The sequence below is a fragment of the Haliaeetus albicilla genome, chromosome 19, assembly GCF_947461875.1.
Source record: "Haliaeetus albicilla chromosome 19, bHalAlb1.1, whole genome shotgun sequence".
In the NCBI taxonomy this organism is placed as follows: Eukaryota; Metazoa; Chordata; class Aves; order Accipitriformes; family Accipitridae; genus Haliaeetus; species Haliaeetus albicilla.
Window position 1 is genome coordinate 3,303,538 of NC_091501.1, and position 26,006 is coordinate 3,329,543.

Genomic DNA, 26,006 nt, shown 5'->3' on the forward strand with positions numbered 1-26,006 from the left:
TTTGGACCGCCTGCTTCCTGGGGGAGAGGATGGGGGGATGTTTTTTTGCTTTTCTATAACTTGGACCTGAAGCAGTTCCAGTTCTAGAAGCAAGTGGGAGATGGAAACAGAATGTGCTGGGTATTAATAGTCTCTGTGCTGGCCTGTCGCATTGGTGTTTGTCTGGCTCGTTGGGGAGGTAGCCCTCTGTCTGGCCGTGCAGATGGAGATCTGCTCGGAGCTCAGGTGGTGCCGGAGCCCCTGCTTCCCTCCCACCCAGGAGAAATCCTCAGCGATTGCTTGTTCACCAGCTGCTTTAGGACAGAAGAGTCTAGTCGAGAGGTGGGAAGATGGCTGTAGAGCTGCCCCATAACCTTTCAGAACACCCTTGTGTTGCCAGGTGTCCTTCTCCCCTTTTACGTGCATAAGCGCACACATATACATTAGTGCTTCTCTTTGCAGCTGCCTCTTCTTGCTTAGGGTTTCCTTACTGCTGGTGGGTGTAAGAGAGGAGCCGGCAAGGGAGCATAGGCAGCAAATAGTTAAAAACGAAGCACAATATTGCACGTGTCCTGAGCTCTGATACGTTTCTCGGTGACCTTGAGCAGAGCTCAAAGCTTACATGTGCAGGCGTGAATGACATTATCACCTGCATAAGTGTATGTTACGCAGACTGTGCTGAGGAGGTAAGGTGGATCCAATACTGTTTCTAAACGCGGGATCTTTGCCGCAGCATGTCTCTGTGGTGCCTGACGACAGGCATTGAGACCTAGGGAACATGGATTAGCTCCCTTCCGAGCTGAACTGCTGTCTGTGGTGAAGGGAGAGGGCTGGTTCTTCACTGCAAAGTGTTGACATGAGGCCAGAAGGAAGGAGCTGAAACTCAGCGTGGGGAGGGAGTCAGGGTGGGGAGTGGGTGCTCGGTGAAATGCAGGCTTTTATCATCTGGCTTGGTCAGGGTAGTGCTGTTGCCGGTCTCCATTATGTGCTGCCTGAGAACAGGCTCCAGGCCCTTCCTTTCATCTCCTTCCTAATGAATTAAGACAAGGAATAACTATAAAAGGGGGGGGAAGCAAGATCTGAGGAGACTATTTCTTTCGTTTATGCTGTAGCTGAATGTGTGGCAGTAGACGAAAGTACTGAGATAATGTTATAGTGGCTGAAAGTTCAAATCTTACCTTAGGGCCATGGATGGTAGAAATGAGGGAGCTACAACATCCAGAGAGAGAAGGTATTTAATGTTAAACTACTGCTGAAAAATCAGGATACATGAAAGCCTGAAAAGCATTTGGGGACTCGTAGTGTAGTCAAAGAGGTAAGAGTGGACTGAGATCCCCTGTTCCTTCTATTGTTTCTCCTCTTCGAGGCCTTTGTCTTATTACACACATCACATGTGCTGCAAAATGACTCCTGTGTGGCAGCAGCCCTCTGCCATATGCAGGAACAGCTGTGAGTGGTTTTGAGCAGGCCGCTGTACATGATACATTGCACCCTTGGTAAGTAAGGAGTTCTGCCCTCTGCCTGCAAGCAAATGGATGGGAGAGGAGCGCAAACAACCTCCCGGCTTCCTCCCCTGTGGAAGCAGCAGATCCAGTCCTGTGCAACCTCTATTTGGATTTCAAGACTAAAACATCTTTGTCGTCACCATTCAGAATCTGTGCCTTTCCTCATTCACACTGCAGAAGATACACTAGTGTTTTGAGGATGCACCGGCGTGCATGGGTGTTTGCCTGCTTGCCAGTTCCATGCAAAGCCATAGAAAACATGAGATTTGGCAAACTGCAGTAGCAGGGCTCCAAAATGGATTGTAGAGATCCCTTTCAGCAGGAGTGTTGATGATTTTGGGGAGTTATTTTGGAGCACTCACTTGCAGGCGTTGTGTGCAGTGGTGATGGATGGGCTACCCCTGTGTTTTGTCCTTCTTGGACAGATTTGCCCTGAGGAGCAAAGGACTCTGATGGAGTCATAAAAATAAAACCACCAAATAGCATGGTGTGATTTAATCGTAAGCCAGCTGCATCGATTCTTCCCCTAGGGTGCACTCTCTGTATGTTTGGAGATGGATTTTGTCATAGGGGTGAGGATAGGAGAAGAGGAGGAACTTGGGGAGGGGAAGGCATCTTTTTAGATACGATCAAATGGAAGTTTCAGAGGTTGTTCTTGAAAATTTGATGTTTGGGGGATGGATGAGTCTTAGCCAAATAAAAATGCTTCATCCTGCTAGGCTTCTCCCGAGACTTGCATGCCTCTGGGGAGTAGAGATACTTGCAGGGCAGTATCTCCATTTTTCCTATCACGGCTTAATTTATATTAACCAGATCAAACATGTTTTGTGCTGCCTGCACAGCCCTACTGAAATAAAATGGAAAGCTGCCACTGCTTTGCTCAGCATGACAAGACCCCAGTGCTTACTGTTTGCTTGCTCTTGTTAGTGCTTTATAACCAATATATAAGTTCAAGGTCATGTCTGTAAGAGATATTTCTGGCCAGAAGAAGCTCTTTTAATGTTGCCAGTTTAGCTTGTCTGTGGAGAGAAGTTTCTTTCCAAATATTCATGAAGTATTGTATATTGAATGATGTGCAAAGCAGTCTGGCAAGTCCAGCCAGTGGTTGGGGAGTCAGTGTGGGCAACTCTCCTAAGATTTCTTTCCTCTTTGGTATGCAAATTGTGTATTTAAAACCCGAAAAAAAAAGAGGCCCCAAAACAATAAGAAAAACCCTACTCTTAAATCTTTAGTTTTAAGGCCTGTGTGTGTTCTTGAAGGTGCCTAAAAAAGGCTGACTCTAGCAATTACATGGTCCTTGCCTTCTCATAGAACTTCTTTTCATTTGATGGGTTAAGGAAGAAGTCAGGTTGGCATCTAAAGAAATGAAATGACACTTGAAAGTGCATCACACAGGTGGTCAAAACATGACTCCTAGGAGGCTGAGGCAAGTAGCAGGAGATGGAGTGAGTGGGTAGGTGCTTTTTGAATACCTTGGTCTGTTAGTGCTTGCCTTGGAAAGGGACAGAGCAGTTAAACCCATCAAATTGCAGTCCACTTTGTTCTGTAGCTCCGAGTTTTTTGAGGTAATTTTTCTGACTCTGGTGTGAAAAATACCATTTTCTCATCAAGCCATTTTGCAAAGGGGCCTTGCCTTTATATTTAGTGCTGTGCTCAAATTTTACCACCTTTTAGTCTAAGCCCAACACAAGTGGCTGAGGTTCTCATCCTTTCTTCTCCCCTGCCTGTCATCTCTGTGGGGGCATTAGGTCTCTCCTCTGGCATGCTCTGGTCTCCCTTATTCCTCTGCCTTCTTGCTGTACTTCTTCTGTGCTCAAGTACCCCTGGCCCACCCCTTGACCTGGCTTTGCTGTACCAGTCAGTGCTTGGGAACGCTGGAACAAATTCCCTTGTTTTAGCTGTGGAATTGGTAGCAGAAAGTAGCGCTTGGAGTTTTTATAAATCCTGCAGTGGTGATGACTGTTTCCTGTCCCTGGGCTGACTTTTAAATGTACAAGAAAAGTTAATCAAAGACATCCGTAAGCTGTTCATATATGGATTTTACCATTTAATTATAGATCTTCTTTTGGGGTAATGTTTCTCTGAAGGGAGCTTGGCAGAGCAGATGCCGTTTTGCCTGGGGATGCATTTCTGGTATTGGCCCGGTGAAGAGCTGCCACTTCAGCTGTGGGATTTTGATGATTGCATGAACATCCTGCCACATGAGATTAGAGTGGCGGTACTACCTCCCAGCTTCAGGATATGAAAGATCCGCCTCTTCATTAGAGCTTTCATATGGTGGCAGCTGAAGTGAGGAAGAACAGGGAAAAGAGAGAAGCAATTTAAGAAAACCAAAGGCAAATCTTCTAAGCTGAAAGGTGATCTGAGGGGAGGGAGGCTGAGATCTCATTACTGTTTACTCATGGAAAGGGAGGGCAAGAACAACAGATCAATTGTTAAGCATTACCGGCTTTATCAAAATAATTGTCAAGCATTCAGATACCGCAATCGCGAGTGTAATATTAATACCTAAAAGGAGATAGACAAAGCACGTGAAAGGAATTTGTGTGGTTTCTATTCATGCACATACTTTTGTCTTTCTGATTTCAGCAGACAGAAGGAGGGGCACAGACAGATGGACAGCAATCACAGACACAGAGCAGTGAGAATACCGAGAGCAAATCCACTCCAAAACGACTTCATGTGTCTAACATTCCCTTCCGCTTTCGAGATCCTGACCTTCGGCAGATGTTTGGGGTAAGTTACCAGCACCTTTTAAGACACGGTAGATTCTTCTTCCCCACAGATGGGACACATGGTGCTAGTGTTTTCATGTGAAGGAAAAGCCCTTTCCCCTCAATTTAGTCAGTACACTGTAAAATATTTGCAGGACTAGGACAATTGGTAATGTTTACCTCAGCTGGTAAATACACATGAAAACTATAACTGTGTTGTTCATATCAAGATGTTGAGTGTAACCTAACAATTGGTTTGGAAAAAAAAACAAAACTTCACCTTATTTCCCAGTAAAGACTAGGATTAAACATTGACTTAATATATCCCTTGCAAAGCACTGTTTTTCAGTTGCTTAGAAACTTGTTGCAATATTTATGTCTCTCTTCATGATCCACTTCTGTGGTGAAAAATTGCTGCAAGAAATTGGCCAGCTAGCTATTGCATGTGGAAAAGCTGGTGCAAGTCAAATGGTATTTTACATTGTGTATGATGTACATTTTGTTTCTTTTGACCAAATAGTTTGTCTTTCCTAATCTTTGTATGCTATTCATCATTCTCAATTTATAAGTCCTTTGAGGAAGAGTTTATTCACATGGGTATAGGTGGTGACTCATTCCATGTGGACACAGCGATAAATGAGTTAGATGCTTCATGACCTAACCTTCAGGTGAAGTTATCTACGTAATCATTATCAGGAATCCTTGACCTGTTGCTATGGTGGTAACATCCTTGGTTGATGGCATGTTTTAAAGTCTTCAGAAATATTTCTTATAATTTATAAAGTTAACAGACTTTAAATGTTGCTCCCTGTTTAAGATGCAGTGCAGAGGACTTGAGTCAGGAAAGAGCAAAGCTAAGGTTCCTCTTGCCACCTTAGGCTTTGAGTGTATGCCTTGGTCGTAACTGCATAGCCAGCTGCTCGTCCAAAATCTTGCAGTATTCCTGTTTCAGTTGTTGCATCTCTTGAGCCATCTGTGTGGGTGTGCATGCATGCATATACACACACACTTTCACATGGAGAGTAACGTTACAGTATGTAATTGTGTCAAATTCATGGTCTCCAAGCTTAGGCTGCTATAAATGAGAGAAGAATTGGGCTTATCTGTTCATAGCTTGGACAGTACAAAGTGTGCAGAAATGTTAAAAATTTCACTGCTGGTCTTCAGCAAGAGTACCAATTGGTATATATTGTGAGAGATCTTTGCTCTTTGTTCTGGAACTTCTCCATGTCCTTAAGAAGCTATTTTGTGGATGAGACCAAAGGGAGAGGAGTGGTCAAAATGCAGAAGGGCAAAGCTGCTATTCAGGGGGAGCTGGCCAGGCTGGAGAAATGGGCTGACAGGATTCTTAAGATACTCACCAAAAGCAAGTTTCAAGCCTTCCATCTGGGAGGGAATAGCCCTGCAGCAGTACAGGCTGGGGGCCAGTTGTCCAGGAAGATGCTCTGCAGTAAAAGATTTGGGGGTCCTGATGAATAACAAATCGAACACAAGCAGCAGCATGCCCTTGCAGCAAAGGCATCCGACCGTGTCCTGGGCTGTGTTAGTGAGTGTAGCCAGCAAGCCCAGGGAAGTGATCCCCCCCATCTTCAGCAGTTGTTGGACTGCATCTAGGATGCTGTGTCCAGTTTGGGCTCTCCAGGGCAAGAAGTGCACTTCATCTAAGTGAGATACTGGAGCAAGCCCAGTGGGCACCACTAAGATGTTCAGGGGACTGGAAAACATGGCATGTGAGCAGAGTCTAAGACCTGGGCCTGTTCACCTTTGAGAAGAGAAGGCAGAGGGGGGATATTTTTGTTTTCTGCAACTACCTGATCAGAGGATACAGAAAAGATGTGGCCAGATTCTTTCTGGTTGTGTGTAATGATGAGAGGAGAGACAACAAACACAAGTTGGAACATGGGAAATTTAAATTAGATATTGGGTTTGGGGGGTTTTTTGGGGGTTTTTTTGTTTTTTTGTTTTTTTTACTGTGAGGGTGGTTAAATAGTGGAACATGTTGCTGAGAGAGGTTGTGGAGCCTCCATCCTTGAAGTTATTTGACTTGACTGGACACAGCCTGGCCAACCAGGTCTCATTAGACCTGCTTTGAGTAGGTGTTGCACTAAATGACCTCTGGAGGTAGGTCCCAGCGAAAATTGTGATTCTGTTGCAAGAGGCCTGGGTTTGGTTCCATGTTGTTCATACATTAGATTGTCACACTCTTGACATCTGTGGGAATGTTTTCAGGGTGAAACTCATCTCCTGGCAATCTGTGATTGCTGAATCTTCTCAGTTGCTTGTTCTGCTTTTGTGTTTTTTAACTTGCTTTTTGCTGTTGCAGGGCTGTGCAGTAGGCAGTTCCGTCCGGTTTGGATAAACCGGTTGCTGAAATCACAGCCAGTTCTTGGACCACCTGCTACAATCTGTATTTAGCATGTCCTGCTCTGTGCTACTGCTACTCCCCTCTCCTGGGAGCTGCGTCGCTTACATAAATTGTTCCATGTTGTTGCTGCCCCTTTCTTTGGGACCGGTGCTTGGCTTGATGACTGGCCCCTTTCACGCTCTTTTACCTTGATGCTGTTCCTCCCTGTGCCCCTGGTGTGGGGGATATGGATGAGATGGAAATGACAAGAAAGTCCCTGTCCTGGTGACTCTCATTTCTGCTTTGCAGATGGGGAGACCCAGGGAATTTGAATGAACTGCTGTCCTGAGAAGTGACTTGTAGAAAATGCAGCCTAACTGCTTGCATTAAGGCTTCCTATTATTTTTGGGCCTGTACAGTGCCACTTGTTGTACGTACAAGGGGTGGGGAAATACACTATATGAGTTGGTTTCTAGTGGCCCTCAAGTTATCTGTTGTTTGTTTATTTTTCCTCTAAATATCATCTCAAGTTCCAGGACAGTGATGTGATTTTAACAGGGTAAATTCCCTGTAAAACGTTTTGCTGTAGTTCACCTGGCCCTGTGTTTGCTGAGAGGTATGCCTTCCAGAAGAGTATTTGTGTTTTGGGACACAAAAAAAGCCATGCGCCATTTTCCCATAATAGAGATCTTTGCTACTTTGCCACAGAAATAATCAATGGTTCTTGCACATCTCTGTTTTTCTCTCAGTGCTGCTTCTCTCAGCATGCTCAGAGCCTCAAGCAGGAGAGTGTTTCTCTGAATCCTCCTTGGTCCTATTTCTTTTTCAGGATCAGGATGCTTTCCCTTGGGTGACTCACTGAAACCAACCCTTTCTCCTACAGGGGACTCATGGTTGTCTGAGTCTTCAGCTGTGGCTAGCTTGTAACCCCCATCTTCTCCCTCTGCCTTCTGTGTGTCAGGTCACATCTCCTCAACGTCATATCTGAGAGACTCAAAATCCTTGCCTGGAGTCATTTTCCCAAGCTACTGTACAAAGAGAGGAATTGGGTAGACAGCAAAGCCGTGGAGGAAGAAATAAATGTGATGGTAGGGAGGGAGTAAAGAAGTCCCCTGAGGATGGAACAGCATGCAAGAGGTCAGCCCAGTCCTGGGGCGCAGAACACTAGCAAATGCTTTTGTCCAGACTTGAGTAGAGGTGGACTTCAGACGTGTTGTCCCATGTGTGATTAAATGGATATTACATAATGCTTTCAAAATCTTCACTGTTTGTGAGAGCTGCGGACATAAGGATTTCCAGACAAATTCAAGTTATTCGAGTTTGAAACCATCTCTCACCTGTTAATGTGTTTCTAACAGGTCCCTGAGATATCCTCAGGAATGGAACAAACATTTCCTTATGTATATGCTTCTTATAGGGAGGCAAATAAAATAGGCTGCTTAAAACAGGTAATATTTACTTGACATTTCATGATGCCAATAAAAAGACTTCCAGAAAGCTTCTAGAAGGAATAGGTCATTTTTTAATGCACACAGTTCTGCACCCACTGTGGAATAAATCAATAGTTGACCTTGTTCCAGCAGATAAAGAAGAGTTAATGGCTGACCTGAAATCCCACGGTTGCCTAGGTACCAGTGATTGTTATTTGTCTGTATTTACTTTGTGCAAACAGAATATGGCATCAGGCAGTAATGTAAGGAGCTTTAGAAGAGTCTGTTTCTTCGAGTTTAAACAATTGGCAGGATAACTGCCCGGGAAGATACCTTTAAAAGGGGAGTGTTAATGGAAGCTATAAAGTGTTCAACAAAATCATACTGATGGCCAAAAAGTCATGATTCCACAGCCACTGAAACTGTGTTAATAAAACAGAAAGCATTCTGCACATTAGGCAGGGAGGATGAAGAGGAGGAGAAAATAAACAGCAGTGAATGTAACTGCAAACTTGAAGAAGCAGGTGAGAAAGGAAATGTGCTAATCGTGGAGATATTGGTGATGTAGGTTCAGAGGAGAAGGTGTCAATCTTTTACATGCAAAGAGAAAAGATCTAGGTGTAGGTACAATATAAAATGTGTGTTTGGGGCGGGGGGAAAACCCACAAATAACAACAAAACAAACAAAAACAAAACAGAAAAACCAACAACCCCCCCCAACTTGCAGTGTTTATGATTTAAGAGGAGGTTATTTGTACCATATCTGGTTTTGTATATAGTTTATAAGAAAGGAGGATGAGACAGTGCTCGCTAATATTTAAAAACCAGCAGATCTAGATGAGGTATGTCCAAAGATAATAGCCAAAGCAAGGAGCTCTTTTATTCATTAATGTTAATTTTTAGCCAATTCTTTTAAGCTAGGGGAGTTGCAGAAGGCTGGAACGCTGCCCACCGGGATTCACTATTGAAAAAATTGAAAGAGATGCCCCAAAGAGCTCCTAACTATGTATGCATACATTGATCCAAGATAAAAACAATTTTGGAAAGTTTTAAAAAGCATTAGAATCTGAAGAAATGGTGTAATATCTCTTCAGCGTGACTTTGTATAAGGTAATACACATCTTTGCAGAGAAATACTGTCTTGTCTATTTTGACAAGGTTGTACAAAGCAATACTGATAATCGTTGAACATTACTCAACCAATTGAATTTGTCAAAGTGACCAATGTTGATTTTTAAGAAAAAGAAGACTTATCTCAAATAAACATAACACACATTAGGGGGATTAAAAACCTCTTTAATGGTAGGTAATAAAAAGTAGTAGTTATTGGGGGGACATCAGTGATCAAGACTGTTTCTAGTGTCAGTTTCCCCAGGGATCTGTTTGAGTCGCAGTCCTACTCAGTATCTGTATCAACCCATGGAGACAGGACTATTAAAACCTTGCCAGTAAGGTTTGCAGTTAAAAACCTATCTGAGGAGGAGGAGGAAAGAGAAAGATAAGGTTACTGTTAGAGAATGCCTGGTTAACTGATGATAAATCCCACAAAAACATGTTTGGTGCAGCTCAGTGCAGAGTATGGAGTATGTGGGAACCAGGCTGTGCTTGTAGGATGGAAAGCTTTCTTTGGAAAACACTGATTTGGGAGAGTACTAGTGGTCATTGAAGACAGTTGCTTCAGCAATGCAAAGGGGGTTATCAGGTTGAAGGAGGGATGTGATCTTGCTCATGTTCAAAGTTGACAAGACTGTGACTGCATAATTTTGTTCAGTTCTGAGATCAGTTTAGGACCAAGAAAATAATCTAGGGCTTGGAAGATGAGTGGCTTTTTAACTGTGTAAGGTGTTGGGTACATGATTTACTCAGCTTGTTAATGAAAGGTTGGAAGATGACAAGTCTGTTCTGTACAGGTGCTTATGCATGGATGATACCTACTAATAGGGGGTTTAGGTCTTGTTTATAGTCATAATAAGATTTTCCAGTTGGAAGCTGAGAATTAACACAATTAACCTTGAAATTAAAGAAAAATTCTTAGTCATTTAGGCTAATTTAAACAATGGAACAGCTTACCAGGGAGTAGAAGAGTTGCCATCAGTGTTAAAAACAAGTTAACAACTCTTTTCAAAATCTTATTACCCAGTTTGAGGGACGTTCTTTGGCTAGTGTGTGTAAGGACTCTGACATGATGGTAGTAGCCTTCTCCTTTACTGCTGGTAGGCTGTCCCCTTCCTTACTGGACTACGTATGCAGAAGAAAAGCTCACATTTCCCTCAGCATGTTTCCAGTCCTTTCAACTTTGTGCTATGATAGTGTCTGTGCTGGTACCTCATGGCTGATAGCTTCAGTCCTTCCCTCTTAGGCTTCAAGAAGCAGTTTTCCTCCCAGTATAAAATTGACTGGGTTACTCTGGTCAGTTCTGGACTTCAGAGTCAGATGGACTTCAGAGTCTCCTGGGGAAGATGGAGGCTGGGTTGGACTGCCTGCAGGAGGAAAATCCATCTGTTCTCAAGCTGAATCATTAATTGCCTCCACTAAACCAAGCAAAATGGATCGTTTTGGTAGTTCATATGGGTGTCTGTGCACTAAATCCTTCTTATCTGTTGTGAGAGCAACAGTATGAGGAGGCAGAATTGATGTTTCTCAGAATTAACCATGGTGAAATGCTCTTTGCTCAAGAATCTTAAACTATTTTTAAAAAAGGACATAGTATAAGATAAAAATAAGGACTATGTTGATGACGATTGCAGATGAAGGTGGGATAGCCCACTACAGGGTGTGAATTCTCTCAGGCTCTGGCTTCAGATGGAGACATTGCCTTTTTTACAACATGCTCACTCCATTCGTACTACTTGTAGGCTGTTAACTGCCTCTGTTGGGGAATATCATTAGCCCAGTTGATAAAGGGGTTTTGTGTGTTATCAGCTACAGCAGTAATAATGCATAGCTGTTTTACATGTTGATGAATGTTCTGTCACATTTAATAACTTTCAGTTAATGAAGTTATTAATAATTTCATTTATTAAAGGTGACAGAATAGTAGCTACTTTTTTTTTAACATTAGATTTTTAAGGCAGGTAATGTTGTTATCCTTTTCCTTTTCTAAGCATAATTCATATCTCTACTGCGAGGTCCTTGATGGTGTATGTTTGTGGTAGACCACTGCTTTGTATGACCTAAACAACACAGCTCGGGGAGCTCAGATATTTTTGGAAGCTCTTGTAGCCTTCAGATCTCGGCCTCCGGGGAAACATTTTGGCACTTTGCACTTCCTAAAATATCTCCGTGGATATAATTTCTCATCCAACTTCATTCTGGTGTCAAGTGCAAAACATCTCCGTGAGCCTAAAGTTTGAGGCTAAACCAATAACAAGTTAGACTACAGCTCTTTCTCACCAAGAATTTGGTAAAATTTGAAGTCTGTATTTGCCAGTAAATAAATTTAAATACACAAGTAATTTATGATACACAAGTATTGGCAATGGCAGAAAATGACTCATTAGGTGTTAAAGTGAGTAGGTAAATAATACAACAGACCAAGAAGCTCTGACCTGCAGGTGTTGATGCAGTGAGGCCTGAAGTACAGCAGTAGGAAAGTTGCTGAAAGAGACTCTGCTTTCTTCTGAGTGGATTGGACATCTGAAGGAGGAGATCCTGTCTTCTGGGTATCGAGATGTATTTTAGTTTTGTCGTCTCTAAATAGTACTGGCCACCGAACACGCATAACAAGGTCCTACGTGCCAGTGTTGGAGAGCAAACGTTCTGACACAAGGTGGCCTCTTTGTGATAATTCTAATTTCCAGGCTCTCCCCGCGATGAGAGCGAGCTCCAGCCCTGTCACAGGGCAGGACTTTGTTCCTGCTGATGTTGGGTAGAGTTAGAACAGGCAGTGCTCTTTATCCTGATGTGTTTCACCAGTCTGATTTCTGGAGTCATCTTTTGCAAGTGACTGGTGCACTCTCTGCTGCTTGAGGGTCCTGCTTTTTCTGCGCGGCTGCGCTGGGGACCCTGGTACTTCTGCGCAGGGGTACCTGTGCTGCCGCAGCCGTCAGCAACTATGGTACTGTCTGTCTTGCTCTGCAAAAACAGTGTGCTGACGCCAGAGGATGTAGAAACTTCTGTAGTGACCATCTGGTAGAAGGCAGCGATGGCTGGATCACGCTTTTATCTAAGATTTGTTGAGGTTTTCGTATGAGTTGCTGGAAGAGTCTGCAGTGAGAGTGGTCTGAACATCGTTTGGGAAGCAGTGCTGTGCTGTAGCTGGATTTACTTGCATAAAAGGCCTGGGTAAAATCAGATGGAGTTGTCTTTTACAACCCAATTTTGTATGGATTCAGACTACATGTGCGAGTCCTCTCAAAGTGAGCTTTGAATGTATGCTGCCTTTGTGGGCATGGGTTCAAGTACCTTTTCTGTGGCAGCAGTAGCAGGTTGTGGTGCAGTCACACCTCTGGGGACGGCACAAGGAGCTGGAAGCGTAGACCTGGAAGCTGGCCTGCTGTTAAGACCTCTGGAGCGGCACCCTGTGGTACTGTTCGCCCCCATCTCACTGTTTTGTGTAAAAATCTTTTTATTGGTGAGTCAGAGGATAACAAATGCCTGAGAAAGTATGTTCCTCGTCACTTTGTTTGCTGGGATGGCTGCGATCTGTAAATCCCGTTAGAAATCTGTACTCTTTGTGTGGCTTCCTTTTAAAGTCTGGTTTCTTAGAAGACATGCGTTTTGTTGGGCAACAGGTCAACCATAATAAGGGCTTGTTGGTGCTTGTTGACTGTCTGTTCAGTTGGTAAACTATGGCAGTGCTTCAGTTTATAAATCCTCAATGCTTCTATCTTCCTGTCAGCCGAGCATACTGGTGCTGCTTGGCTGGACAGGGTTGGCTGTAGCGGGGTTGGCCCCACTATTTTGGAGAGGTGTGACCCAGCTTTAGGTGAGGAAGTTCATGCACTGGTAGCAGCGTGTAGCTCTGGCAGACCCCATGCTGCCATAACTAAGCACTGGCTAATACACACTACGATGGAGCCAGCTGTTCTCAGCTGAAAGTATATCCCGTGGAGCTGGGAGTTGGGGTAAGGACTCTCTCTGCAGCATGGACCTGTCCTCCATATGAAATGCTCTTACTTATGCACCAAAAGCCTGAGGACCTGAAATGGTTTCTTGTATAGAAGGTTGGTTTTCTGGCTATTTTGAATTTTCACCATCTTTGAGAATGGACTGTTTGGCACCTTCGAGGTTTAGTTAGTTCGCTGCACTCATTTCTGAGAGAATTTTGTGGGGCTGGTGCAAAGCTGCTTGGGCATAGAGTTCTCTTGTAGGGCTGCGAGGTTGTTGAATGGTGGCTCATGTTACCTTTTGTTGTTCCGTGATTTCTAGAGAATTCGCCTGGTACTCCCTGTTTTTTGCATCTTTAGGGTTAAATTATTTGTCTGGCACGTTTTGGAGCTGATTTTGAAAGCTCTAGACAGGGAGAGGAGGCAGGGCCAGCTGGAATAGAGCGTACAGGAGGGGCCCTACCAAACTGTCAGTGCCTTGGAAGGCAAAAGCTCTCTGGTGCCAGATCTCTCAAATTTATTATATCTAATGTAGTTATGGCCTCTGCTGGAAAAATCTGCTGCCTTCATGTCATCTGTGTGGAAAGAAACACACAGCATGCATATACCCTTCTTTGCACAATGCCCTTGCATCTATGATAAGGTACATCATGTTCAAGCAAGAAAATTGGTCTCTGGTCATAGCTGATGTCTGTTAATATCTTTATGCCTCTTAAAACTGTTATTTCCAACAGCCCCTGCTACCATTGTAGAGGAGATGATTCTCATTTACCTGCTTTACAGAAAAATAACTAAAAGCTGGTACAAGGTCACTCCAGGGAACGGAGGACTAAGAACAAGATGCTATAGCTCCTGTGCCACAGCATGACTGGAAGTGTGTGCGTTTGTCTGTCTATCCATCATACGATGTGTGCATGAGCAGCTCGTGGAGGAGGCTTCTTGCACCATCTGACATGTGATGGGGGATGCTGGCTTCTTGGTCACGTAGTAAGCTTTTTAAGTCATGGTGGGAAGCATGTGGAAGAAGGACTTGGGGGTATTAGTGGATGAAAGACTGAATATGAGCCAGCAATGTGTGCTTGCAGCCCGGAAAGCCAATTGCATCCTGGGCTGCATGAAAAGAAGTCAGGCTAGCAGGTTGAGGGAGGTGATTTTGCCCCTCTGCTCTCGTGAGACCCCCTCTGCAGTACTGCGTTCAGCTGTGGGGCCCCCAACATAAGAAGGACATGGAGCTGTTGGAGCGGGTCCAGAGGAGGGCCACCAAGATGATGAGAGGGCTGGAGCACCTCTCCTGTGAAGACAGGCTGAGAGAGTTGGGGTTGTTCAGCCTGGAGAAGAGAAGGCTGCGGGGAGACCCTGTGGCAGCCTTCCAGTACCTAAAGGGGGCCTACAAGAAAGATGGGGAGGGAGTCTTTATCGGGGATGATGGATAATGGTTTTAAACTGAAAGAGGATAGATTTAGATTAGATATTAGGAAGAAATTGTTTACTGTGAGGGTGGTGAGGCACTGGAGCAGGTTGCCCAGAGAAGCTGTGGATGCCCCATCCCTGGCAGTGTTCAAGGCCAGGCTGGATGGGGCTTTGAGCAGCCTGGTCTAGGGGAAGGTGTCCCTGGAACACCCAAACTAGATGATCTTTAAGGTCCCTTCCAACCCAAACCATTCAGTGATTTGAGATGTGCAGTGCTGCAATGCTTTCTTCAGAGCTTGTGAACTCTGCTGAGGAGTTTTTTCCCCTGCTGCTGTGCAGGGTTGTAAGTAGACATTCTTGGTAATCGTTGAGTGAAGAAATCCTGTGAGAACAGTGATTCATGTCTTCAAGGTTAGAGACTAGAGGGTTAGTCTTCATGGATGACCTAAGCATGGATCTTGTTTTATTTGGCCAGACCCTCTGTCTGCTGGAAAATACAAACATGCCTGTATACATGATTTTAAAAAATTACTATGGGTCCATGTCCATTTGGCGTTGACCCTTTTATTTAGATGGCCTAGCATTTTCCATACAAAAATTGTGACCTTTCGCTAAGGAGCTCTTAAAACTTCCATTGTTTGCAGTAGGCTGTTGACATTTGGTAGGGGAAGCACCATCAGAGAACAAAGTGCCTTTTCATGTTCCACTAAATTAGATTCAGATTTGAAGGAGATGTAAACTGTTAAAATGAACTAGTTCTTTTTCTTCCTGCTTTCGTTCTTCAGGAAAATTCTGGCACGCTACCAAAGAAAAAAAAAGTGCCTCCAGTGCTGGACCTGCTGTAATGGTTGCAGCAGTGAGGACAAGAGCCGTGGTGTTAGGAGCTGTCGGAGCAGCTGTGGTAACGGTTGCAGCAGGGTCTTGAAGAGCCCAGCGCATGTTCTCCTGCCTCCCGGCCATGCTGCTTTCTTCCAGGGAATTTCACGGAGCAGGAAACTCTTCCCCAGCAAACCTCGGTTCAGCAGTCAGCCCGTTGTCTCTGTTCCTTCTCTCCCAAGCAGGTCCTTCCCTCCTGCCTCTTCATACACCCACAGTTCCTAGGTAGAAAAGAGATGGGGCGGTTTGCATGGGTGGATGTAGCCCATTGCAGTAGGCATCAAGCGTGCCCTCACTGCAACCGCAGGATTTGGTGATCTTAATTCTGTCATCTAGAAAACTACGTACCTCCATCATCTACAGGGCAGGGAGGCGGCCCTGCCACCTCTCACGGAGCTAGGTCAGACTGCTTGTGCTCAGCGTCACCGCCAGCTTTTTGTCAGCCACCAGAAATTAAACCCACGAGGCAGGATTTCCTATTGGTGTGGAACCCTGCGCGGTGAGCTCAGCCGCGCGGAGCTGGCAGGCGGTGCTGGCAGTCGTACCCAGGATCCAGGCCCAGCTGGGTGTGGAGAAAGGGGAAGATGGCACGCCATAATTGTGCACCAGAAGCTGCACAGTTTGTTCTCTTTCAAGATGATTCTAATGAGGTAGAAAAAGGTGATTTTTGATGGCTTTGAAGATTTGAAAATAATTTTGGCATTCGCGTTTATCGAGAGCCCGGCTGTTTCAGCGTGTGTCGCAAGGCTAGGCAGCTGAGCTGATCTGGCAGGGACAGATCCTGCTCTCGGGCAGGGTGTTCTGCTTTCTGCTCCCTTTGGTTCTCCGAGCCCTGATGCTCACCTGACCCTTTGAAGCACTTCAGATCAGTGAATGGTCAAAACCCTTGTATTTATTCCTTTTGTTGGGAATTTTTTTGCAGGATTGGTGGGCTGTATCAGTTTATCTACAGGTGAGAATGAAAACTGGGGCCAGCTTTAGGAAGCTGGGCAGACCAGACAAGGAAGGACAAGGGAGCAGGGACAGCCCTTCAGCAGCCACGAGCTGTTAAATTGGTTCAGCCCCTGTCGTGTAACGACACTGAAATAGCCTACCAAGGAAGCAAACATGACTGATTTCTTTCATGGCAGTGCCCAAGCCATATGCAACAAAGACAACAAAAAGCAATCAACGGCTAATCTCCTTTATAGACAAGCCCACACCAAGCGTGGGATAGAAATAGAAAATGCATTTTAGCTGTGATTGGCACAGCAGTGGTCAAAAGATGATCCAGCATGGATCAAGCCTAAGCTGTTGAGATGTTGAGGTTTCAAGGAAGATGCATGTTTACATTAGCATTATTCAAACTTCGTGTAACGTGGGATATTGTGAATTCAATTGTTCTTGGGATGAATAGAAGATCAAGTATTGTCCTTAAACAATAGAACAGTAAAAACAACATCTGTGAACCAACATTTGTAAAAGAATACAACTATCTCCTTTTTAAGAACGGAGAATGGAAGCAGACAGAAGCTATAGCTAAAATTGTTGGAAGCGTTTTGTTTGGTTAAAGACAGTTGTGGAATACTTGTTCGAGGGATTTAATGGCTTTTTATTGCTTTACATATTCAGAGCTTCTCCTCAGCCATCATGGCTCGCTGTTGTAAATGTTCCATGTTTGCAAATCTGGCCACAAGTCTTTCAAGCAGGGCACCCACAAAATAAGCGTTATACCCATTTGACTCCTAATAGAAATGTTAATTCAAAAAAAAAAAAAAAAGGGCAAATAGTATATTAAGAGCACTGTGGCAAAGTGGAGAGTGTCCCAGTGCCCGGAGGCTGTGTTCATCATCTTTCCTAACTGTGAAACTATCCTTTCTTTTCTTGTTGACCCTTCCTTCATTTGCTACCCCCTTTCAACCTTCTGCAACCAGTGAGATCAAAACCATGTTGATGGAAGCTTTTGTAAATAATGGGGCTCAGATACAGCATTTGTTTGAGTGCAATATACGTCTCTAGAATGAAGACTGCTCCGTATGTATGCTCCTGAAAATGAGATCTTAGACCTGTCTTTCTGGAGAGCAGAGCTCCAGTTTGGAAATAAAACATCGACACTTCTAGAGGACAGAGCATTGCAGGGCTCTGTTGCAGTGGTCATGGTTTTACCTACAGGTTACTGGTTTGAATCTGGCCAGTTCAATAAAAATATTTTAATATGTTCCAAGGTGAAGGTTGTGATCTATATATGGTTCCACAGAGTGTGGTAAATCTCCTTTCTAGGTTGTAGGTCTTGTTTTCCACTTTTTTTCTGTGCGAAGTAGGGAGCTCTTTGGAGGCGGTTGTTGAAACAGTGCAGAGTAGTGGGGCCCTTCTCTCCTCGGGGGCTCCAGGCAGAGGTCAGAATTCTATCGTATGCGATAAACTCGCATAGGTTATCGACAGTCTCCTGTATGTCACAGGTTGAAGTGGAATGATCTTTTTCCGAAAAACAAACTGTTGGGAGTTGGCCATTTTCATGGTTTCTGAATCTGCCACCAATTGTTTTGAAGGCTTGGAGCTTTGGAAAGTAAAGGGAGGGGGAGGGAAGGAGATTCAGAGTTTGGAATCCCTGAGGTTGGGAGTCTTATGTGACTATCCCCTCCAGAGAAACAACATCGCTGTTAAGTTTCTCTTTGTGATAGCCACTTCAGGAGGAAGATGAAATGCTGAATTACATTTGAGAAATGTTGTTAGATGTCTGAGATGAAATCATATAGCCATGTCTTAGATGAAATAGTAGAATGAGGGAGGAAAGAATTGTTTGGATTAAAAGGGGGGAAAGAAAAGCTGCTTCAAATCCCTAAAACTCTTCTGGAGATTGTTTTTCTTCCTTTAGGCTTTGTGAGAAAACCTGGGGTCTGTGACCAAGAGGACCCACATGTCCTAACCCAAGAGAACTGGGTCACGTCACTGGGATTTTATGCCTTTGTCTGTATGCTAGAAATGGAAATATTCTCAACTCCCTTCTTGCACTAAGCCAGCCCCCAAAAGGTAGGAAAAATGGATTGCCAAAAATAAATCTTTTTTTTTTCCCCTTGTCTCTCTGCAGCAATTCGGCAAAATCCTTGATGTAGAGATAATCTTTAATGAGCGTGGCTCGAAGGTAAGTCCTGTTTCTGTACCCGCTTCTCTTGTTTTGATTGCAGAGTAAAAGGCAGTTCATCGCCTAGAGAATATACTCTGTAGAGATCAGCAGGAATTAGTGTGATGGGGGAAGGGAAAAGCTATTTTGGGGACTGTCTCCTGTTCCCTCTGACTCCAGACTCTGAGCATGGTCATTTCTGGGCAGCATGTACAAATGCTCCTAGACACTCCTGTCTGTAACGTGGGATCAGGTTTCCCAGCCTTTTGAACAAACAGGGAGTCAGTCCCTTGAGCCTTCATGCCAACCCGTTCCCATTGCACTAGCCGTGGGTGCCCTGTGGGGAAGGCAGAATAAGGTAAAACAGCTTTGTGTGATGGGAGACTGTAAGAACAAAGCCTAACCTCCCCACCCCCCCAACATGTTACATTAAAATATTTCTATAGAAGACCTGTCATATCTCATATGTGAAAGGATTTTATTTACCCTGTTTTGCAGACTTACTCAGCACTTCTGAGATACTGACTTTTCATGTTTGAGATATTTGATGCTTAATACAAGCATCCTCATTCCACTTGCCCTGCCCCATGTGGTCTTCTCCCCACTGAATTTGCATTCACACACCTATATATTAAGAGGGAGGTTTTACTGAGGGTTAAAAGGTAATTTATTTCTCTGGAGGTGAGATTTCAAACGTTGCTCAGGTCAGCTGCAGAGAGATTCAGTGATCTTTGTCCTAATTGGCAATTGGTTCTCATCACGTAACCAGTATCACCACAATGACAAATTGATGTGATTCTCTCTCTGCCCAGGAGGTTCAGCACTGGAATAGCAGGGAGTTTTGCAGGTCAGGAGCGAGGTGCATTGCCAAAGCTCTATGGGGGTAGCTTGCACAGTGCATGTCTATACTCTGCTTGACTTAATCAATGCTAAGATTCCCATTTTCAATTAAAACAAAGTTTCCCTCCTCCCCCCACACACGTGTGTGCACATGTGTGCATGCACACAAGAGATTTTGAAGTTGCAATTCAGCTAAGCTAAGCTAAGTTTAGAGTCTATGCCTTTCGCTTGGATTTGAGGTTCACAGTCTTAAGATGGCCTCTTTGCTTCAACATATATTCTGGGGTATGTTCATGTTCAGAGCCCTCTGCAAATTTCCACCCATGTTGCTCAAGATGCATTCTGAAATTCTTCAGTCTCTGTATTAGCTGGAAACCAGAAAGCAGTTGATCTGTACACAAACGAAATGAGTGTTAGCCCTTTCCCCATCCTTTGTTTGTGCTTAATACCATGTTTTTTGGTTTGTTTTTGTTTTTTGTTTTTTTTTTTTTAATAAGACAAGTCTCAACAAGTAAATGTCTATATGGCTTAGTTAGAGAGCTTTATTTCCCTGTGTGGATAAAAATCTATACGCTTTACCAAAACAATCAGCTATGCTGAGTTTGTAAATATTTATTCTGCTCTCTGCTGTTCTTCTGATATTTATAGGCCAGAGCTATCTGTGAATTAGTCTTGATTTTAGTCATTTCTATTTGGCTTTGGGAATAGCCTCTGGCCTCTACCAAATCCCTACTTGTTTGGATGTAATTGCAAAAGAGAGAACAAAAATAACTGGCCCGGCAAAGTGGTGAGCTCTGTCCTTCATCCCCCACTGCCTGTGCTTTCCAGAACAGTGTTTTCCTCTCCGCACATGAACTTCGTTCTCTCTTTTCCATCCATACAGCCCTGTATTAAATGCCCACGGCTGCTCTTTCCCTTCTAGGCAACACTAACGTTGGAGGATTTCTGTGAAGACTTGATTTATGACTATGAAAAGTACCTTCTTGTGCAGTTGTTAAAGCCCAAGGTTTCTGGTTTTCAGTTAAAACAAAAATTATAGCTGAAGAGCTCCTTGACGAATTTTATCCTGAACCCTTAATAAATATATAAAAAAAGAAAGCAATCCAAAGATATGTTCTTCAGTCCTTGACCATGCAGTTTTCTACTGCTTTTTTGTCGTCTTACAGCAAAAAGCAGTTGCAAAACTGATAGCCTGTATGAGGGATGGGGCAGAATCTGAACAGAATGAGAAAACACCCAAAGTGTAATTTTGTGGTATCTTTGCATCCTTCTCTACGCAAAATAATTCCTGTTTTAAAAAGAATGCAAGATTATTCCTGCTTAGCATGAAAATGGGAGCCCCCAGTGTTTGAGTGGGGTGTAGCTGCACGAAGCACCTGGTATTCACTTAATAATGGAAAAACAACAGTTTGGTGATCTGATGGTGAAGCAAAGGAAATGGATCTTTCTGGAGGCCACTCACTCACTCTTGGGTTCTTCCTCCACCTCAGGAAAAAAAAATAAATCTGAATGCATTTTCCTGCCCTGTGGTTTCCATTCTAATCTAATGATATGAAACCTCTCTCTCTTCTTCTCCTCCTCTCTCTTGGGAATCCGAAAGCAGATGCTCCTGCTGCCTGCCTTGTGCTGTGTTCTCAATGCTCCCTTCCCTTCCCCGGGTTCCTAAGGGTTGTAGAGTTTTGTGTATATGTTTTGTAACTATTTAAAAGGTACAGTGGTAAATCCCAAACTGCCCTGGGTTCGCCCCCACCCAGCGTACGATGGGGTTGAGCAGCGCTTTGTCCCTGCCGAGCTGTGGCAGGAGATCTCTGCTGGGATCGCTCCGGGGCTGGTCGGTCGGAGGGACTGGAGGAGGCGTGCGGGTTGCATTCTTCCTTTTGAATCCACCTGAGATGACCAGGCAGTTTTCTTCGACAGCCTGTGGGAAGCGTATCAAACTGGCCGCATCTTCAGGATCTCTGTGTTTTTAGGAAGTTTGGTGACCAAAGAGAGAGCAGCGTGTGTCCGTCAGAGCCACCTCGCACGTCAGGTTCTTGCATTTGGCTTAGGAAATGTTATTTGTTGACTTTCTGTATTGCAGCAGAATAGGGAGGCGGTTAATAATTAGTTTTGCTGATTCTCCTTTCAGAGCAATGCGAATTCTTGTTTCCTAACTCGATTTCTGCCCAGATTCAATCTGTTTAGTAGGATTATATGGGCCCTGGTAGACTTCACACTGATATTGCTTTGCTACGTATGAGAAACAAGATACAAACTTTAAACATCCCTTGAATTTCATTTTGTTTTATTCTTGTTTAATAGAATGACATCAGTCTTCCCTTGATGCGTTTAGGTTTTTTGCTTGCTTCCAGGAAGCTAGCTGTTTGTTTCATTTATCCTGTTTACCGTTACATTTCTAGTTCTGACCTGTTTAAGTGCCTTTAAATAGCATTCTGCTCATGGTTGCAGTTTACCATGCACTTCACTGAGCAGTGAATAAAACACCTCCAGAGGAGGTTGAGAGAGAGGATTCCTGCTCCTTTTGTTAGTGGAGATGTATCCTCTAGATGCATATTTTGGCACTGTTGTGCTGAACCGAACAAGTGGACATATTTGCAGATTTAATGTAGTCTGCCTGCATAACGAGTACCCTGTGGCATTCGTAAAGCTGCAGGGGAAGAGAATCCAAGCTCTTTGCTCATCAGCTGCATACCGTGTGGCATTCCAAGATGTGCCCTCGATGACATTCAGAGACCAAGAGTGCGTAAGCACAGAGCACAATCTTGGCTGAAGAGGGAGCTTTTTTTTTTAAGATTTTTAAATGGTAAAAGTTCATATTAGTGCAGATTGCAAGATCGTGGTTTCAGGATAGTGTAAGTTTATGTCCCTCACTGCCTTCCACTTGGGAGACCCAGATCTCCAAGTTCTCGTATAAGACTGAAGTGTCTCAAAGCGCTTCATATTTATTTCAAAAATTGGTTGTATAGCAGCTTACATCTTGTCTTCACAAAGAAATTGCATCTGTTGGTGAGTGGAGTTGTGTAAGTAAACCTGTGCTAACCAAAAACTTGTGCAGAAAGCTCTGTGGAAACACTTAGGGGTTTTTTGTGTTTGCAGTTACCTGTTTATGTTTTGGTAACTGTGCCTAGAAGACTGTACGTTTGCATGTGCATTTGTTTCTTCTTTGAATGGATTAGGTGCTTTGAGTTGAGCCACTCTTGTTCTGGAGTTAGTTTCCACTTGTTGAAATAGATACAACCCCCTGTTACGTAGAAGAAATTAGAGGTCTTGTTTTCATTTTAATTCTGTTTTTTTAATTTTTGTTCAGATGTCATCAGTTGAGCCAGAAATACAAATAGTGTTACTAAAACAGAGAGGCTTAATGACAAACTAAGTACCAGCACCAGCGTCGCTTTCTCAGGTCACCACATCCCTTTATAGTGCCAATGGCGTGAAGGAGACACGACCTGTGTCCCTTTATCCTAGCTCAGTGAAGTACGGTTTTATGCCTTCAACTCTGCGATACTAAACTAGTGAGTTAAATTAGTCCCTATACTGAACCGGTTTGTTTAGACTCGATTAAGTAAGGCTGAAGTGGATGGCTTGATAGTATAAGCTGATGTACTGCTCCTGTGGGAGCGCCTTCCCAGCGGTGCTCGTTTCACTGCGTAGGGAGTTGAATCCAGGGTGCTAAATTAGCAAAAAACCTGGTGCAGCATGGAGACAGAGAGAGCAGTGAGCTTGTCTTCTGCCAGCTTAGCTAGTTGAACTCACAGACGACACGGTGAGACCACGATCGATCGAGGGAGGAGGAGGAGGAGGAGCACCCACCCGGGCACCCGACTTGCCCGGAGCGGCTCGGAAGCCCCACGGTGCTGGCCACGCTCCCCCGCTTCGCTCCTCCGTTTTGCAGGAGGGATCGGCGGTGGAGCAACACAATGAGTTGAACTGGGAGGAATGATCCAGCTTCAAAATAGCCCTGCAGGTGTTTTTTGAAGATGCGTTTATGGTTTTGGGGTTTTTTTTTAGCCAGATCAATTCCCGCATATGATTCCCCAGGTTGCACGGGGACGGGTGCTTTACGCCCATGTGCCCTAATGCGGCACGGAGGAGCTGGAAGAGCTGCTGAAATGGTGGCAGCTTGGTTTACGCCGATTCCCTCACCAATTTAAAGCGTGCGTTTGCGTGTGTAACTTCAGTAATGTGTTCCTGCATTCCGTGCTGTGTTTCTGTCGGTGCATTCAGCCCTGCTCATCTCAGGTGGATTATAGCTGAAACCCTCCTACTCTCTCCGGATGCCTTGGAAACAGCCTGAACTGTTGTCTCCTTGGCCATTTTTTCAGGCTCCTAAAAGTTTGTTTATTATGGCAATTGGGGGGGGGGGGGTGGAAAAGAAAAAGCTTGGTGAAAAACAAGCACAGCCGCAGATGACAGCAAGGCGGGTTGCTGGCTGCGTGCTCCAGTGGTACAAGGCAAAGACGCTGCTGCTGAGGTGACTGGTCTAAACTCCGTGACAAATGAAGGGTTAACAATGCATGGATTTCAAGGGGCTCTGTTTAGTTTCCTTTGGTTTTATTTTCTTTTTTTTTTTATTTTACTTTATTTTTTTGTTGTTGTTTTTTGTTTAATTTCTGTGTTCTGGCCACACCCAGGAGAACCGTCTGCTTTTGATTTCTCCCTTTACGGTTACATGGTAAATTTTCTTTCTCATTCTTCAGAGATGGAAACATTCAAATACTATATATATACATTTATTATTTTTTTTCACTGCTCATCATGTTGCTTGTTATTTATTGCAGAGTCTGAGGCCAGACTAAAAGGGTGGCAGTTACTCGGTCTCTTCAGGCCCTTTGAATAAACCTTTGGGTGAAAAGAGGGATAGTCTGGCACTGTGAATTACACCAGTCCGAAAAATGTTTGCTGGGGTTATTTAGCATTTTCTGGGTACACTGAGGCTTAAACTTGTTTTCTGCTTGGGAGAAGTTTCTGGCAGTTGCTGGTGGAGAGGAATTGTTGAAAATTTCAGCCTTGTTACCATAACAGCATTATTAAACTCAAGCTATTTGTATAATCTAAATATTGGAAACCTTAAGCCTTTTTTTTTTTTTTTACCCAGGATTGTATCTTCCCTTCCTCTGGCTCCATACCTACTACTATGGAGCAAACCAGTACCTGCTATAAAGCTAAGCTAGTAAATATTGGACATCTGCCACCTCTTTTTTTTTTTCTTTCCTTCTTTTCTTTTTTTTTTTCTTTTTCAAGGGCAAGACAACCTTGGGAGGAAAAACTGAGAATTGTTTGTTGTATATGTATTTAGGTACAGATTAATCCCTATTCTTTACAGGTCATCTGTGAGAAGGAATTAAAAATACATGTATGTGCTTTTTTTTCTCTCCCAGATCAAAAATATGTATATATATAATTGCTAGGTTTTAAACTTAGAAATAACAAAAATGTCAAGCGTGGCTCACCTAATTTTCTTCATGAAAATTTGAATGTCTAAGAGATGAATTAAGACGACAAGCCAAGGGGGCACAAATACTGACTCTGCCATAGTCAACTTTGTAAAGCATTAATTCAGCATTGACATTAAATGGTTCTCAAGAAAGAGAGTTGCATGAGCTAAGGATTGATCTGTCAATAAAACAAAAATTGTGGTTAATTAGTGATGTTGTTCAGAATCAGATTAATTCTGGTTTAATTCACATTAATTATTTTCATACAGTCTGCACGTGGATTGTACCCTACCTTGAGTTAACTTACTAAAAATATTGAAAATTCCTGTTTAGTTTAAAGATATTTAATGATAATGTGGTTTTTAAAATCCCGTACAGACTTCACTAATTGCAAACAAATGTGAATTAAAATAGTCTTAGTTTGGTTCTAGCCTGCACAGATTAATGTCTAAAAAATTACCTTCCCTCTGCTCTCCAGCTTTCAGTTCACATCATCACCGAAGACATAAATTTCATTCGGTCTCCACAGGCTTGTCTAGAACAAACAGAAATTTTAATGTAAAAAGAGAAGAGGGAAATAGAGATTCCTCTTGCAGTCTTTACCTCCCCTCCTCCCCCAGCCTTTTAAAGATGCTTTTTCCCCGTTATATAGAACCAGAGGGAAAGATGGTGGTCTATTTCTCAGTCTTGCCTTTCTCTGTAGGGGTTCTTTGAAGCAGACACGATACCCTATCCCTTCATAATCAGCTTTGCTATTACACCCCCCGCACTCCCCCCCAGTTCCCCGCAACATATTTGAGTTACATGCGGTTGGGCTGTTTTATTAGCCCCTATCCTTGTAGCTCCAATTTTAATTCATTTAAACAGAAAACTTTTATGCTGTTCTGAAAAAGGCATCAGTCAGTTATTTATATAGCTTTTTATTTATAGCTGGAGAAATTAAATTATCTGAAGCTTTAGATTATTGGGTTGGAGCCCAAAGGAGCGCTCTTGCTGATCTCAACATTGCAGTACTTGGCTAAATTCTTTTTATTATTGCTGTTCAGGGGGAAAAAAAGAAAAAAAACCCCAAAAAACTAAAAAAAAAACCCCAAACCAACCTGCATTTTACAAATGTGTAAGTTTTGTGCTGGAAACCTAGCTGTGGATGATAAAGGCCAGCATGTGCAAACGGCTTGGGCTTTTTAAGATTAGTATTGTAAAGACCTTTAAAAAGCACTTGAAGAATGATGGCTTGCTTGTGTCTTGTTGCTGACAGTGCTTAGAAATCAAGATGCTATTTTTTTGGGGGTCCAGTCCATACATATCGACCCCGAGCTGCACGG

The 26,006-nt window shown here is 43.6% G+C and overlaps 1 protein-coding gene across 21 annotated transcripts in view; it reads left to right on the forward strand.

Moving 5' to 3' along the window:
• The window catches only part of RBFOX2 (RNA binding fox-1 homolog 2), a 177,346-nt gene that overhangs the window by 120,720 nt on the left and 30,620 nt on the right, over positions 1 to 26,006 (forward strand). For all 21 annotated transcript variants that reach the window (XR_011328820.1, XR_011328823.1, XR_011328821.1 and 18 more), the window contains 2 exons: positions 4,074 to 4,220; positions 18,374 to 18,427. Coding sequence is in view for 13 of the 21 variants with exons in the window: in XM_069807337.1 (XP_069663438.1) it covers positions 4,074 to 4,220; positions 18,374 to 18,427 (201 nt within the window). In the remaining 8 variants the exon portion in view is untranslated. The remainder of the gene's footprint in view (positions 1 to 4,073; positions 4,221 to 18,373; positions 18,428 to 26,006) is intronic.